At 40.3% G+C, this 15,193-nt stretch overlaps 1 protein-coding gene across 1 annotated transcript in view; it reads left to right on the forward strand.

Annotated features, from left to right (window-relative positions):
* COQ6 (coenzyme Q6, monooxygenase) overlaps window positions 1-12,243 on the forward strand; it is a 14,754-nt gene extending 2,511 nt beyond the window's left edge. Inside the window, exons 2-12 of the mRNA XM_004371030.1 lie at window positions 4,159-4,293; window positions 5,364-5,422; window positions 5,726-5,849; window positions 7,726-7,856; window positions 8,715-8,822; window positions 8,911-8,973; window positions 9,161-9,268; window positions 10,869-11,071; window positions 11,149-11,264; window positions 11,448-11,614; window positions 12,117-12,243. Coding sequence (XP_004371087.1) covers window positions 4,159-4,293; window positions 5,364-5,422; window positions 5,726-5,849; window positions 7,726-7,856; window positions 8,715-8,822; window positions 8,911-8,973; window positions 9,161-9,268; window positions 10,869-11,071; window positions 11,149-11,264; window positions 11,448-11,614; window positions 12,117-12,146 — 1,244 coding nt within the window. The 3' untranslated portion in view covers window positions 12,147-12,243. The remainder of the gene's footprint in view (window positions 1-4,158; window positions 4,294-5,363; window positions 5,423-5,725; window positions 5,850-7,725; window positions 7,857-8,714; window positions 8,823-8,910; window positions 8,974-9,160; window positions 9,269-10,868; window positions 11,072-11,148; window positions 11,265-11,447; window positions 11,615-12,116) is intronic.
* Window positions 12,244-15,193: the final 2,950 nt, after the last annotated feature.

Consider the following 15,193-nt stretch of genomic DNA (forward strand, 5'->3'; position numbering starts at 1 on the left):
TTAAGTAATGTGCACCTAGGTCTGGATAACTATAAGATATGAAGCCAGGGTTTAATACAAAGTCTTTTGAGACAGAGGTAAGTTTCTGACAGGTTTAACTACATACCCTTGTGTCTGTTGGTAAACAGCACAGACTGAGTATATTTAAGAATCACTTGCTTTTCTTGTTGTTGTAGTTGTTGCTTTAGGTTTTGAATAACCAAAGTAGGCACAGATTGAAAATTCAAGAGGTACCAAAGGGTATATAGTGTAAAGTAAGCCTTTCTTTTTTTATTGCTTACAAAAGAAAGCTCATGGGCATTATACACCAGGTTGTGAGAATCACTGTGCTCAGTCAAAACTACCAAAGTAGGTTTACAAAAGAAACATTCACACACCAGCTAATTTCCTTAAAAACCTCAGAGAAAATACTTAGTGTAGAAAATATGAAGATTGACGCTCTGGAGGGTGTGGGAATCTTTTATGCAATTTATCCAGTAAGTAAGCTACTGCTTTTTTGCTGTAAAACAATTGGGACTGAACATTGTGAGATGGAGACACCTTGCCTTTGTGCAGGTATTCTCAGCCTCTTCATAGGCAGGTGTGGTGTGAGCATGGGGTGGGGAGTGAGTAAACTACCTACTTGGGTTTTTGTGCATGCTAATGTCTCCCCTTTATCATTATAGCATGTATCCCAAAGAATATTCTTTGCAACAGTTTACATACTAATCGACCTTTTTTTCCTTTCTTTTTTTTTTTAATTGACTGTTTTTTAGAGCAGTTTTAGGTTTATAGAAAAAATGTGCAGAAAGTACAGAGAATTCCCATAGGCCTCCCTCCTTCCTGCACACAGTTTCTTCTATTAACATCTTGCATGCCTGTGGTACATTTGTTACAATGTTGAACCAACATTGATACAGTATTATTTATAGTTGGTAGTTCACTTTAGGATTCATAATTTGTGTTGTACAGTCCTGTGCATATTGATAAATGCATAATGTCTTGTGTCCACCATTATAGTATCATAAAGAATAGTTTCACTGTCCTAAAAATCCCCTGTGCTCCACCTATTCATCCCTCTCCCCTCCCCCAAACCACTGGCAACCACTGATGTTCTCACTGCCTCTATAGTTTTGCATTTTCCAAAATGTCATATAGTTGGATTCATACAGTATGTGAGGAGCCCTGGTGGCACAGTGGTTAAGCACTCACCTGCTAACCGAAAGCTCGGCGGTTTGAACCCCCCGGCTGCCCCTCAGGAGAAAGACGTGACAGTCAGCGTCCTTAAAGATTACAGCCTTGGAAACTCTATGGGGGCAGTTCTACCTTGTCCTACAGGGTCACTATGAGTCAGAATCAACTCTACAGCAATGGGTTATAGTTTTGCCTTTTTCAAAGTGTCATATAGTTGGAGTCATACGGTATGTATGATTCGGTATATAGTAGCTTTTGCAGACTGGATTCTTTCATTTAGCATTATGCATTTAAGTTTCCTCCACGTCTTTTCATGGCTTGATAGTGCATTTCTTTTTATTGCTGAATAATATTGACCTTTTTATTTCAACATCCACTTATTTTAGATATCTGCTTTAAAAGTGAAAAACTTCCAGTGGGCTCTTAATGTTTTCCTATAAGTCAGCAGTGTTTCCTTGATTCTTCAAACTCACTTTATGTTTTGGGTTTGAGACATCTGTACCTCCTGCTCACGTTGTTATTTAGTAAGTTATATTCTGTAGTATTTTTTCTCAGATTAGGTTTTTTTTTCCTTTTAATTTTATTGTGCTTTGGGTAAAAGTTTACAGGACAAATTAGTTTCTCATTCAAAAATTTATATACAGATTGTTTTGTGACATTGGGTACAATCCCTGAAATGTGTCAGCACTCTCCTGCTTTCCACTTCGGGTTCCCTGTATCCATTCATTCAGGTTTCCTTTCCCTTCCTGCCTTCTTGTCTTTGCTTTTGGGCAGGTGTTGCCCATTTGGTCTTGCATGCTTGATGCTTGTTATTCCTCATGTGTGTTATTGTTTGTTTTATAGGCCTGTCTAATCTTTGGCTGAAAGATGGACTTCAGGAAGGGCTTCAGTTCTGAGTAGGGTATTCGGGGGCCATAATCTGGGGGTTCCTACAGTCACTGTCAAACCACTAAGTCTGGTCTTTTTTTGGAATTTGAATTTTGTTCTACATTTTTCTCCCGCTCTGTCCATAACCTTCTATTGTGATCCCTGTCAGAGCAGTCAGTGTTGGTAGCCAGGCAGCATCTAGTTCTTCTGGGCTCAGGCTAGTGGAGGCTGTGTTTCATTGTGTGTGTCTTTGGTTTTCTTCATTCTCCTTTGCTCCGGATAAGGATGGGACCAATAGATGTATCTTAGATGGCCACTTGCAAGCTTTTAAGACCCGAGACACTACTGACCAAAGGAAGATGTAGAACATTTTCTTTATGAACTGTGTTATACCAATTGACCTAGATGTCCCCTGAGACCGTAGTCCCCAGCCCTCAGCCCCAGTAACTGGGTCCCTCAGGCAGTTAGGATGTGGCCAGGAAGTTTCTATGATGTTGCCTTGGTCAAGTTGTGCTGACTTTGCCTATGTTGTGTGTTGTCTTTCCTTTCACCAAAGTTAACACTTACCTACTATCTAGTTAGTGATTTCCCCTCCCTAGTAACCATCAAAGATTGTTTTTTTTTTTTCTGTGTGTAAATCTTTTCTTGAGTTCTTATAATAGTGGTCTCATACTATATTTATCCTTTTGTGTGGCTTATTTCACTCAGCATAATGCCCTCTAGATTTTCAGATTAGTTTTTTTTTTATGTTAAATAGCTTAAAAATAAAGGATAAAATATTTAACTTGGCTATTATAAAATATTTTATAATGTGTTTGGCAATCTAGTTCTTTCATGTTCATTTCCTGGAGTCTCTCATCTAATAGGCGTTGAGTATCTACTCTGGATTGAAGAGATACAGCATTTGCTGCTGGGGATTTAGCTGTAAGAGAAGAAATGGTTCCTGCTCCCCAAGGAATTTAGAATCACGAGATGGAAAAAGATTCGTAAATAACTAACAGAAGGCAGAATGAATTGGAGCACCCCAGAGGGACAAGCAACTGAAGTCGGGGTGGGGCGGGGCTGGAGGGGGTTTGAATGAGAAGGATCAGTAGGGAGAGGGTGGTGGGTGAGCACTGGGAAGGTATAATGGACTGAAAAGTAGTATTCCTTGTGCAGAGCTAGGTCCACTCCCCTAGTCTCCACGGCAGAAACTTCTAGCAAGGGGCTTCTGTGCAGGAAGATGGTACCTGCCGCCTGGGTGGGTTTAGTGCCTCTCTCTGCCTGTTGGACTGGAGCCCATTTTGTGTTTCATACTTCCTACATCATATGTTGTAATGATAGTGCCTCTCTTCTCATTTAGCTTCTAAAATACAAAGAAAGAGCGGGTAAAGGTTTGTGGTTTTTCTTGTCATCATTAGTGAATAAAACCTGTAATCTTTCTTTGTCTCGTAATTGTTAGTTTCTTTCTTGTATTCTCTGTATTCTTGGCAGCCGCAACTCACACCCTTCTCTTTTGCCTGTAGCTTTCTCCGCTCCACCAACCAGAACCACATTTGTGCTGCAGAGTCAGTCAACTAGTAACAGAGGGCCCCCAGCCCACTTGATTTCCCTCTACAGATGTTTTAGGATCAGCTTTATAGATATGATTAATGTATTTCTTGGTCGTTTTTTCTTTTACAAACTCTAATTTTTATCTTTGATTTGATCTTGAGGCTGCAATGAGGTTTGCTTATTTACTCTATTTTTCTGTTGTATAGCATTTGTAACTTTTAGTGATTTAATACTCTGAAGATTGGAAATATCTGGTGTCTAAATGCTAATCTTCCTTCTTCCTTTCTAGGACATTCCATTTGTTAAGAATTTTGCCATTATTTGCCTTTCTGCACATGGTCTGTGTAGGACTGTGTCTGAAGAAGCCTTACAGCTGTGGTTAGGGGAGTTCACATGGCTGAAATGGCAGTATCTATTATTGCTTAGGATTCTGCATGGTGTTTAGTTTTAATTTTCCCTGTAAAAAGTATGTATCCTAAGGGCTAAGGAATTAGTTAAACACCTGTTACTTCTCTTGAAAATGGGAAAGAGAATAAACTTTTGATTTTCCTAAAATAATACGTTGCTTTTTTTGTTTGTTTTTAGGATATGATACTCACTTTTGTGACAAGAAAATCCTTTTGCTAGAAGCAGGTCCAAAGAAAGTATTGGAGAAATTGCCAGAAACTTACAGCAACAGGGTCAGCTCCATTTCCCCTGGCTCTGCAACCCTTCTCAGTAGTGAGTAGAAGATTCTCTTTCTTAGAACCAATCTCCTTTCTCACGTGACTTTTCAGTGGATCTCATAAAGTGGAGCTCAGAGCATTTGGTGGGTGGGGAGAGAGGGGAGAGGAGGGCCCACGTTTAGTAGTCTGGCTCATAGTTGAAGACGAGGACTCCAAAAATAGTTAATGTTCCAATTCCCAGTCAAGGGAAGACATTCTTGGGAAATGTGAGTATATCACAGACTTCATTTGTGATGTTGGGTCATTATGAATTGATGGAACTGAAACTATGTGAACTATGACCATACACTTCTAATAGTAGCATGTTCTTCATTCCTAGAGTTAGAGAGCCCTCCAGGGAGTTAGGGAGCCTACATGCTAAATGGTTTTGGGATGTAGATGGACTTGTACACATGGAAACATTTAACAAATTGTCTTTAGGTCCTGCCCAAATGTTACCGCCTTGGGCCATCCTATCTAAAACCACTGTACCTAAAACCAAACTTTTCCATCACTCTCTAGCCTCTTCTGCTTTATTTTTCTTCATAACACTTACTACTACCTGACATTATATTATGTGTTTTTTATTGTCCATCTCTCCAACTAGAATGTCAGCTACAGAAGGGCAGGGACTTTGGTTTTCCCGTTTGTGCCTAGTTCCTAGAATTTTATCTGGCACCTAGTTGGTGCTCAATAAATATATCTTTTCAATGCCATGAAGAGTTAAAAAAAAATCATTATCCAGAGGGTTTGTAATTTCATGTTGATAAAGTTACAACCTCATCGTGACATTGAAGATGGTGATGAAGAAAAAGATGAACAATATGGGTTTGCTTTCTTTTTTTATTTCCCCACTTTAATATGATTTGATGGTTTTGTTCATGAAAGTTAAGTCTTTTTTTTCACACTTTTCAATCTGGAACTGGGGAACAGAGGAGCTTAGCTCCTAGCATTAAACAGGATAAAAGTGGACAGTATTTTCCTGTTAATGGAGAACAACCTTTTACCTAATAGGATGGAGGGACAAACAGGAGCCCAGGAGGGACATGGGTCCCCATGAGGTTGCTCTGAGCTTTTCTTTTGTAGGTTTTGGTGCCTGGGACCACATCTGCAACATGAGACACAGGGCCTTCCGGCGAATGCAGGTGCCTCCTTTATCTTTATTGCTTTTGGTGAGATTATCTTGGTCTGTCTTGTGTTAAGATAATGGAGTCCACATTCACTAGATTTTCTGTGAATGTGGCAGGAAAGTTCACATTCAGTATAAGGAAGCAGGAGGGAGGGAAGGAGTCTCAAAATTTTCTTCTCACCTTGTATCTCCTGCCAGAGGGGCTGACAAATTGTGATTTTCTGCTGCTGTCACTCAGGAAAGCAATGCCCAGTTTCTGATTGAAGTGGCATTTCTTTTTTCTTGGGTTATAATGGAAACTTTCCCTTGGTGCTTCCAGGTGTGGGACGCTTGCTCAGAGGCCCTGATAATGTTTGATAAGGATAATTTAGATGACATGGGCTATATCGTGGAGAATGATGTCATCATGCACGCTCTCACTAAGCAGCTGGAGGCCGTGTCTGGTGAGGTGCTCATCTCGTCCATCTTCCTTTTACTCTCTGGGAGGTCAAAATAATTCTAATGCCTTAGAATTATTCTAGGACTTATAGATACTGAATGTTCACCATAAAGAAACCCTCTGTTGCTTATCTCAAGGTTGTCCTTTTTTGTTTTTTACAACTTATTGAGGTGTAATTTACATACCATAAAATGCACCCATTTTAAGTATACAATTCATTGATTTTTAGTATTTTTACAGAGTTGGGCAACATTCACCACAATACAATTTTAGAACATTTCCATCACCTCAGAAGAAACCTCCTGCCCGTTGACAGTCATTTCCCATTCCCATTCCCAGCCCCTGGCAACTACTAATTGACTTTCTGTCTCTATAGATTTGTCTGGATATTTCATGTAAACGGAATCATACAGTATAACTTCTGTATAACTTCTTTCACTGAGCAAAATATTTTTGAGATTCATCCATGTTGGATCATGTATCAGTACTTCATTCCTTTTTATTGATGGATAGTATTCCATTGTGTGGGTATACCACGTTTTGTTATCTGTTCATCAATTGATGGACATTTGGGTTTTTCCACTTTTTGGGTCTTGTGAATAATGTTGTGAAAATTCATATACAAGTTTTTGTGTGGACATATGTTTGCATTTCTCCTGGGTAGATATTTAGGAGTGAAATTTCTGGGTCATATAATAATGCTGTTTAACATTTGAGAAACTGCTACACTGTTTTTCCACAGTGGCTGCACCATTTTACATTCCCACCAGCAGCGTCAAAGGATTCTGATTTCTCCACATCCTCCACATCCAATAGTAACATTTGTTACTATTGGACTTTTTGATTATTGCCAGCCTAGTGGGTATGAAGTGGTATTGTTGTGGTTTTGATTTGCATTTTCCTGATGACTAATAATGTTGAGTATCTTTTCATGTGCTTATTGGCCATTTGTATATCTTTTTTGAAGAAATGTCTATTCAGATCTTTTGCCTATTTTTTAATTGGAGTGTTTGTCTTTTTATTTTTAAGTTATAAGAGTTCTTTACATATTCTGGAAATAAGTTCCTTATCAGATATATGATTTACAAATATCTCCGGGCTGTTCTAGAGAGGAAAAAATTAGAAGCAACTGAAACGCTTTTTGATATGGCATTGTAGTTCTCGTGATGAAATACCATACAACTTTTAAAGGCCATTTCGATCTATTATTTAGTCACTTAAGAAAATGTCTCATAATGTGTTGGTGAAAAAAAGTATGTGTCATATGATCCCACTTGTATGTGTGTGTAGGGGGGCATGCATAGGTATGCATATACATACATAGGAAATTGCCTAGAAAGCTATACATCTAAGTTTTAACTGGTTTTCCCTGGGTGGGTAAGGGTGATTAAGGGTGATTTTTGTTTGCCCCTTTAAACCTTTCTTTATTGTCCATATTTTTACAATGAGCATATTATTTTTATGATCAGAAAAATAAAATGATTTCCAGTGGGAAGAAAAATCTTTTGAAATCACAAGCTTGTTTGAGCCCATGGTGCTCCGTTCAAGCTATTCTGAAAGCACGTGGGGTGCCTTTAGACACAGCATGAAACTAGAGGAGCAGGAGCCTGAAGATGGGAAGAAAGAGTGCCTAGTGGGGGCTGATGGTTCAGTGAGAGCTTAAATGCTTTTCTTTTTTTTTTAATTGATACTGATTCATCTGTAGTTTCAGACCATAGCATTGATCACATGAGTTATTTTTTACATCTTACTTTCTTGTTTGGGAGTGAATGACGAGAGACAGCTGCCCTGAAACCTTGCTTCAGGTTTAGTCATGACTTTTTTCCGTTTGTATGGGCCACCTTTCTAATGGTTTGTTGTTTCTCTTCTGACCTCCCCAGACCGAGTGACGGTTCTCTACAGAAGCAGCGCGGTCGGCTATACCTGGCCTTATCCATTTTCCATGGCAGACTCCAGCCCTTGGGTTCAGATTACCCTAGGTGATGGCAGCACCCTCCAGACCAAACTGTTGGTAGTTGAAGATTCTTATTTCTGCCAGGGGTCTTGCATAGCCACATCTTATCCTAGACTCTAGGGCCTCAAGTTTTAGGTCTAAACTATAGTTTAAAAGTTAATTTTATTTATTTATTTATTGGAACATTTTATTATGGTTTAGGTGACAGTTTACAGAGCAAATTAGTTTCCCATTCAACAGTTTATACACAGCTTGTTTCGTCCCCTCAGTGTGTCAGCACTCCCCTCACTTCTTCCCTGTAAGTTAATTTTAGGCAAGGCTTTTGGTTAATAGGGACCAGACTCCTCAAACCAGCTCAAGTTAAGATGGGCTTGTTGTAAATTGTGTACAGGAAGCAGTCTCATGGGCCATCTTAGGTCAGGAAGTAAAGGATAGGCAGGCATCCCAGGGACAGGAGCCAGAGTGTTGGGAATTGAGGCTGTTCTCGTCCCGTCTCAGAAGTCCCATGGTCACTCTTCTCTGTCCACTTCTCATTTCTCTCTCTCTTTTACATGGTAGCTGTTCCTAACCTTACATCAGACTGTTCTGCTGCAGTGCCCCCACTAGACTGAAACTTTCTTTATTGCTTTCTAGTTCAAATATCAAGAGACTCTGGCTGAGTTTAACCTAAGGCTGGTACCTCTTAGGGGTAAACATCCACTTTGGCTCTGTTAGCGGAGGCTGGGGTCACCTATGTAGGGCTTCCCTACCCCATTAGGGGCTATGAGTGAGGCAGCATGATAAAAAGTTGCCTGCCACAAAAGGACTTGCCAGTAGTTGGTACTAGAGAAATCCCTAGGAGGCAGAGACCAACTTCTGGCGCAATTTCATTTATGAAGAGGTTATAAGACTTAGCAGGCTCTGGTCTCCATGCAGATCGGTGCAGATGGTCACAAGTCAGGAGTACGGCAGGCTGCTGGAATCCAGAATATTAGCTGGAACTATGACCAGTGTGCTGTTGTGGCTACTCTGCATTTATCAGAGGTAAGATCCTGATAGCATCTGGGGACTCTGTTCATGTTTGATAGGCACGAGGCACTTCTTACAAGAGCTTTTCTCCATTTTGTTGTAGGCCACAGAAAACAATGTAGCTTGGCAGAGATTTCTTCCCTCTGGGCCCATTGCTCTACTTCCGGTAAGAGGTCCTTCTGGCTAGCATGCTTTCAGATCCAGCCTTCCTCTTTTAGGACTTCACCTTCTCTCAGCCTATTTCTGGTTTCAAGCAAATATGCCCAGCCTAGCTTTGTTTCCCTTCTTGCTTGAGACGTCTCAAGTACAAAAGAATTTTAGCACTTATTATTGATGCTCTTGTTTTGACACAGCTTTCAGACACCTTGAGTTCCCTGGTTTGGTCTACATCCCATAAACATGCAGCAGAGCTGGTCAGCATGGATGAGGAACAGTTTGTGGATGCTGTTAACTCTGCCTTTGTGAGTATCACCTTGTCCAGCTGATGCTGGTTGCAGGGATAGATACAGAAAGGTGGTTTTGAGTAAGGAAAAAGGCATAACCAAATGACTGCCCCTTTGTAACACTTGATCTGGATTACATAGAGGAGGGCATTCAGGAGAACACAAAACAATAGAAGTTAATAACTAGTCTGTTTTTTTGAGGGTTGTGGGCTGCTGTTTATGCTGACTGACACAGAGCTGTCCAGGTTGTGGTTAGCTTTGGTCTTTTTGTATTTGAAGCTGTAATACTTCAATAATTTTGAGCAGATCTATTAGGTCCCAGGTACCTGAGCCTTTGAAACCTGATCCATTGGAAGTGTCCCCAGGGAGGGGCTGAGCACATTGCAGCAGGGAGTTTAAGAGTAAGCTTTGTAGATAGACATACGTTCTGCTATTGGTGCCACCTGTTAATCTGAAAAATGGGACTAAATCACCTACCTCTCAGGATTTAACAGACATTTACAATGTGAGAATTTGTGTAAAATGCCTGGAACATACCTAGTACATCGTAGGTGCTCAACAAATGGTAGTAATTATTCTGGAGTAGACACAGCCTTTAGGTAATGATGGGTGCCAGGTTTTTTAGCCTAAATACCACATACATCTAAATTCACTAATAAGTAGTAACATTTATTGAGTGCTTACTGTATGCCAGGTTCTTTAGAGTTTTGCGTGGATTTATTTAATTCAGTAAACCTTTGAGGTGGGTACTATTAGTATCCTCATTTACAGAGTTTAGGTAACTTGCCTGAGGTCATAAAGCTAGTGGCAATGCTGGGTTTTGAAATCAAGCTGGCCCTAGAGCCTACGCTTTTAATGATTTCTTCACTAATGATTTCATATCCAATTTATAGTGAAGAACTTAAGCTCCAGTGCTCTGTAGTAGCAACAAGGATAAAAGGAACTGAACATATAAAGTGGATTCCAAGCTAAATGGTGAATGCTGCCCCTCTCTGGGTCATTTAGCACATATTCCTGGCCTAGGCCTGGGACCTCTGCAGTGCATTCATCCATTCAGCAGTTATGAGTGCCTTCTACATAGCAGGCTCTGGAGATACAAAGGAGACACAGTCCCTGCTTTCAGGAAGCTCATAGTCAAGTGAAGGAAAAGATGTATAAATAACAATTTCAGCACAGTGACAGAACTATGTGTAGGATGCTGTGGGAGCATAGAAGATTGTGGGGAAGTTTCCAAAAAGAGGTAACATCTGGATACTCAGAGGTGTTATCCTGGTGAAATACGAGTGGGTGGACATTCTAAGCAGAGGGGAGTCCCAGAGGCAAGAGGATGGTCACGTATGGAACTACGTTGTAGCTGGCACGTAGTTACTGAGGGTGGGGACTAGTGAAAGGTGAAGCTCAGAGTTAGGCAGGGGCCAGCTCATGAGCCGTTTAGCTTGATCCTAAGTACTGTGGGGAGTGATGGCAGGTGTGTGTTATATTCTATTTTGGGCTTGTCATTTGCAGCCCAGCTCAGTTTAGGCATGTTAGGTGGCTTTGGTTATAAAAAAGGGTTTTGTTGAATTTTTAATTCCCTGCTAAGCAAATTTTACCTTGTTTTGTGGCTGTTGCTATTCAGTGGAGTGATGCTAACCACACGGACTTCGTTGACTCAGTTGGCACCATGTTGCAACATGCTATTGCCCTTCTGAAGCCCTCTAAAGTCTCAGCTCGACAGCTGCCCCCAAGTGTAGCCAGAGTGGATGCCAAAAGCCGGGTACTGTTTCCTCTTGGGCTGGGACATGCTGCTGAGTACGTCCGGCCTCGGGTGGCACTCATTGGGTAAGATAATCACAGTGTAGGCCTGCTCCCTCCTCGCTCTGCTGCTGGAGACCACCTGAACTCTGCTTTATTCTTAGGGATGCAGCCCACAGAGTCCATCCGCTTGCAGGACAAGGTGTCAACATGGGCTTTGGGGACATCTCCAGCTTGGTCCATCACCTCAGTACTGCAGCCTTCAATGGGAAAGATTTAGGTAAGAATCCAGGTACCTTAGAGAAGTATCCAGGGGTCACATAGTTAGGAAAGATCAGGAGCCCAAAATAGTCCTCTCAGTAACAAGATGGGGTAGGCATAAAAACATATTTAGCTTGCCAGGAGAGGGAAGAGAGAAGAAACTTTATTATTGGATAAAGGATTTAACTTTTCCTCTTTCCAGGGAGCATGAGCCACCTCACAGGTTATGAAACAGACAGACAGCGTCACAACACTGCTCTTCTGGCTGCTACAGACTTACTCAAAAGGCTCTATTCCACCAGTGCCACTCCAGTTGTGCTGCTAAGGACATGGGGTTTGCAGGCCACAAATGCAGTATCTCCACTCAAAGTAAGGAGAATCTCATGGCTCTCCAAGATCTGGCTTGCTCACTGGGAAACATTTTGCAAACAACTCTTAATTATCTCTGAATTCATTTTCTTGGCTGTAAAATTATCATCTTCAACTGCGTACTTTCTGTAGTAGTTATAAACAAATAAGTACTTGCAGGGCTTGTTGGTGATAGGGCCCACATCTGAGCAATGGCTTTATATACAGGAAGGGCTTCAAAGTAGTGAATAGGGATTTTTAAAGATAAAGATGCTTAAACTCCTTTTGCTGCTTAGCTAACTACTCCCTTGAGAAATTCCCATTTAAAGACTTTTTTTTTTTTTTTTTAGCTGAGACAGTGCAGGGACTCTTGCAGGGAGAATCTCCATATGGGACTTTCGGCTTTTGGATATTTCATTTTAATGAATTTTCTCCACCTGCCCTCTTTGGATCCTGCAGATATATTGAGTTGTCACACCTTACAATGTCAGCTCACCACTCACTTTGCTTCCTTTTTCTCCAGGAACAGATCATGGCCTTTGCAAGCAAATGAACACTCCTCTTCTGGAGAGTATCTTGATGAAAAAAGAACATTCTGCCCCAATACCATCATGCATATTTTCAAGATTTAATTTAATAAATTTACTTTATGTTAGAATCTCCCAGTCTGTTTTTCTCCTCGGCTTAATAAGCCTGTAGAGCCCAAATAATGAGTGAAAATTTGCTGTGAGGAGGGTGTATCAACGAAGCCAAGAAAAAAACCCAAAGGAAGACTATTACGATTTGGTTGAAAGGAGCTTTTTATTACTAAATCACAGTGCTTTGTCACTTATTAACAATCCTTTCTAAAGAAAAGATTTATAGAATTGTTTTTGGAGAGAGGTAAGAATTAGACATACTCAGTTAATGCAGTTCTGCTAGATTAGCAATTTTAACATTAGAATGCAAATTTAAATTGCTTAACTTTTGTTATAGGTGCACTCGACTTTCTGAAAAGAAAAGTCAAACCTTATTAATGCTAGTTTACTTCTTCATCACAGCACCAGATTTCAGTTGTATTTATGGTTCCTCTCTAGGACACCAATGTCTGTTCAGTATTAAAACAATAAATAATTTCATTGCACAGATCTGAAGACCTCAGGAACCAGCTCACAAGGGAAAATCTGATTAGCAGCAGAATTTGTTCATGTTTGGTGGCAGACTGGAGTAGGTGGTGTTTTGCTGTGGGTTTCTAAAGAGCTTGCTTCACAATACCAGAGATGCTTCTTGAAGAGATTTTTTAGGCCCCTGCATACTGTAAAGAATGTATCATCCAAAAGTCTGATTTGAAAATGATATTTTGAGAGAAACAGTCTGCTTTTGAACCAAGCTAAGCTAGTCTTGGGAGTAATTTTTGAGATCATGAGAAGTCTTGTTACCACAGGGGAGCTTTTTAGGCAAATGTGGAAAATTTATAAGATACTAGAGTAAAAAGTGACAATGTCACCCACCTTCCTGGAATTTCAGGAAAAATGTGTCCAGAATAAAAGATGGCAGCTGCCGTGAAAAGCTGTGTCACTACTGGCAAGCCCAGAAAGGTCACTGGAGGGAAAAGGTCACCTTTCACAAAAAACAGACGCCCCAAAAGTATGCAAGGTCAAAATCAGGCAAAACGGGGAATTTTAAGGCACACCTTGCAAGGACCTCCATAACCCACAGAGGAAGTCCTTCATATAATAACAATAACACACAACATTTGCTATGTGCCAGGTGACGTCCTAAATATTTTAATATGGAAACACGTTTATAGGGAGGAAACTAACCAGCAGTATTAGGATCTAGAGGACCCTTAATAAGAGGCCCAAATGGTACACGAAGGCGAAAAAGACAATATGGACAAATTGTTTTTTCTAAGAAAACAAGTTCTCATTCCAAGTAGTTCTTAAAATGGGTAAGTTGGTTAATTCACCAAATGTTTAATCAAGATTATATATAGATACATTTCTAGAATTAGGATGCATCCACCCAAGAGTTATGAAGATACACAGGATGACTAAATGAGAGTGCTGAACAATATGTGTACTTTGCAAATATGACCACTGTTTGTAAGAAAAGCTTCTTCAGATGAGCTGTGGTGATAAAGACTAAGGAATTTCACCAAGCTGGAGGAGTATTTAGGGAACACAGTGTACCTCTAGGGGGAAAAAATGGTTTCTAGAGGAAATGGTCTCTCTAATCATAGGGATCATTAGCCATTAGAGAAATGCAGATTAAAACTACAATGAGATATCATCTCCCCCCAACAAGGCTAGCATTAATCCAGCATTCAGAGTATTATGAGTGCTTCTAGCACCCTGTTTTTTTGGTAAAGGGTCTGGAAATCATGCTGTATGTATGTTAAAGAAAAGACCATAAAGGATTTGGGAGGAGTTTTCTTCAAATGACCGAGGCAGGCGGGATTAGAGCAGAACTAAGACCAGTGGGAAGACAGGTATATTTCAGCTCAATATCAGGAGGAGCTTTTTAACATCAGTGCAGTCCCAAATGGAATGACCTGTCTGAACACAACATGCCTAAACAAGCTATTAGAAATGTTAAGGAAATTTTGTACTGAGTAGAAGATTGGATTAGAACTTTGGGCTGTTTCCAACTCTAGAGATTCTATTATTTATGTATTAGCATTTTTTGAGGAAGGCAGTAGGTATACAGGTGACCCTAGTAGTAAAAGTCAATTTGAAAAGTTTGAAGAAATTCCACATTAAATTAAAAAAAAATAAAATTTAGAGGATAAGGAGATAGTAATTTGCTTAGGGCCTTGTGCAAAGCAGATGTTAAATATTTATTGAATCAGTGGAGTAACTTAAAAAAGTAAGGTTCCCAGAGACTGGTGCGCAGGCTAGGCATCTTTAACATCTTTTGTGAGAAGGCTGAAGGAAAGGGAGTCTACTATGAAAGCTTAATGTTTGGGGAGATACAAACTCTCCTGGAAAGAAACTGGAGATAAAGAGCCAACGCAAGGAGCTAGACTACAGGAAGATCTTTCAAGTCCACGAGCACGCGACTGGGTAGACAAGAAATAGATGTTCGTGTGGGAAAGTACAAGATAATGAATTTTCTGGGGAACGATCACAAAATCAAGAGCTCCATGATCATTAGCAATTAGAGAAATGCAGATCAAAACTACAATGAGATATCATCTCACCTCAACCAGGCTAGCATTAATCCAAACACAAAATAATAAATGCTGGACAGCTTGTGGAGAGAATGGAACACTTACACACTGTTGGTGGGAATGTAAAATGGTACAACCACTTTGGAAATCGATTTGGTGCTTCCTTAAAAAACTAGAAATAGAAGTACCATACAATCCAGCTATCCCACTCCTTGGAATATATCCTAGAGAAATAAGAACCATCACACGAATAGATATATGCACACCCATGTTCACTGCAGCACTGTTCACAACAGCAAAAAGATGGAAACAACCTAGGTGCCCATCAGTGGACGAATAGATAAACAAATTATGGTATATCCACACAATGGACTACTATGCTATGCAACGATAAAGAACAACGATGAAGCCGTGAAACGTAACAGGGAGGAATCTGGAGGTCATTATGC

The sequence above is a fragment of the Trichechus manatus genome, unplaced genomic scaffold, assembly GCF_000243295.1.
Source record: "Trichechus manatus latirostris isolate Lorelei unplaced genomic scaffold, TriManLat1.0 scaffold00010, whole genome shotgun sequence".
Classification (NCBI taxonomy): domain Eukaryota; kingdom Metazoa; phylum Chordata; class Mammalia; order Sirenia; family Trichechidae; genus Trichechus; species Trichechus manatus.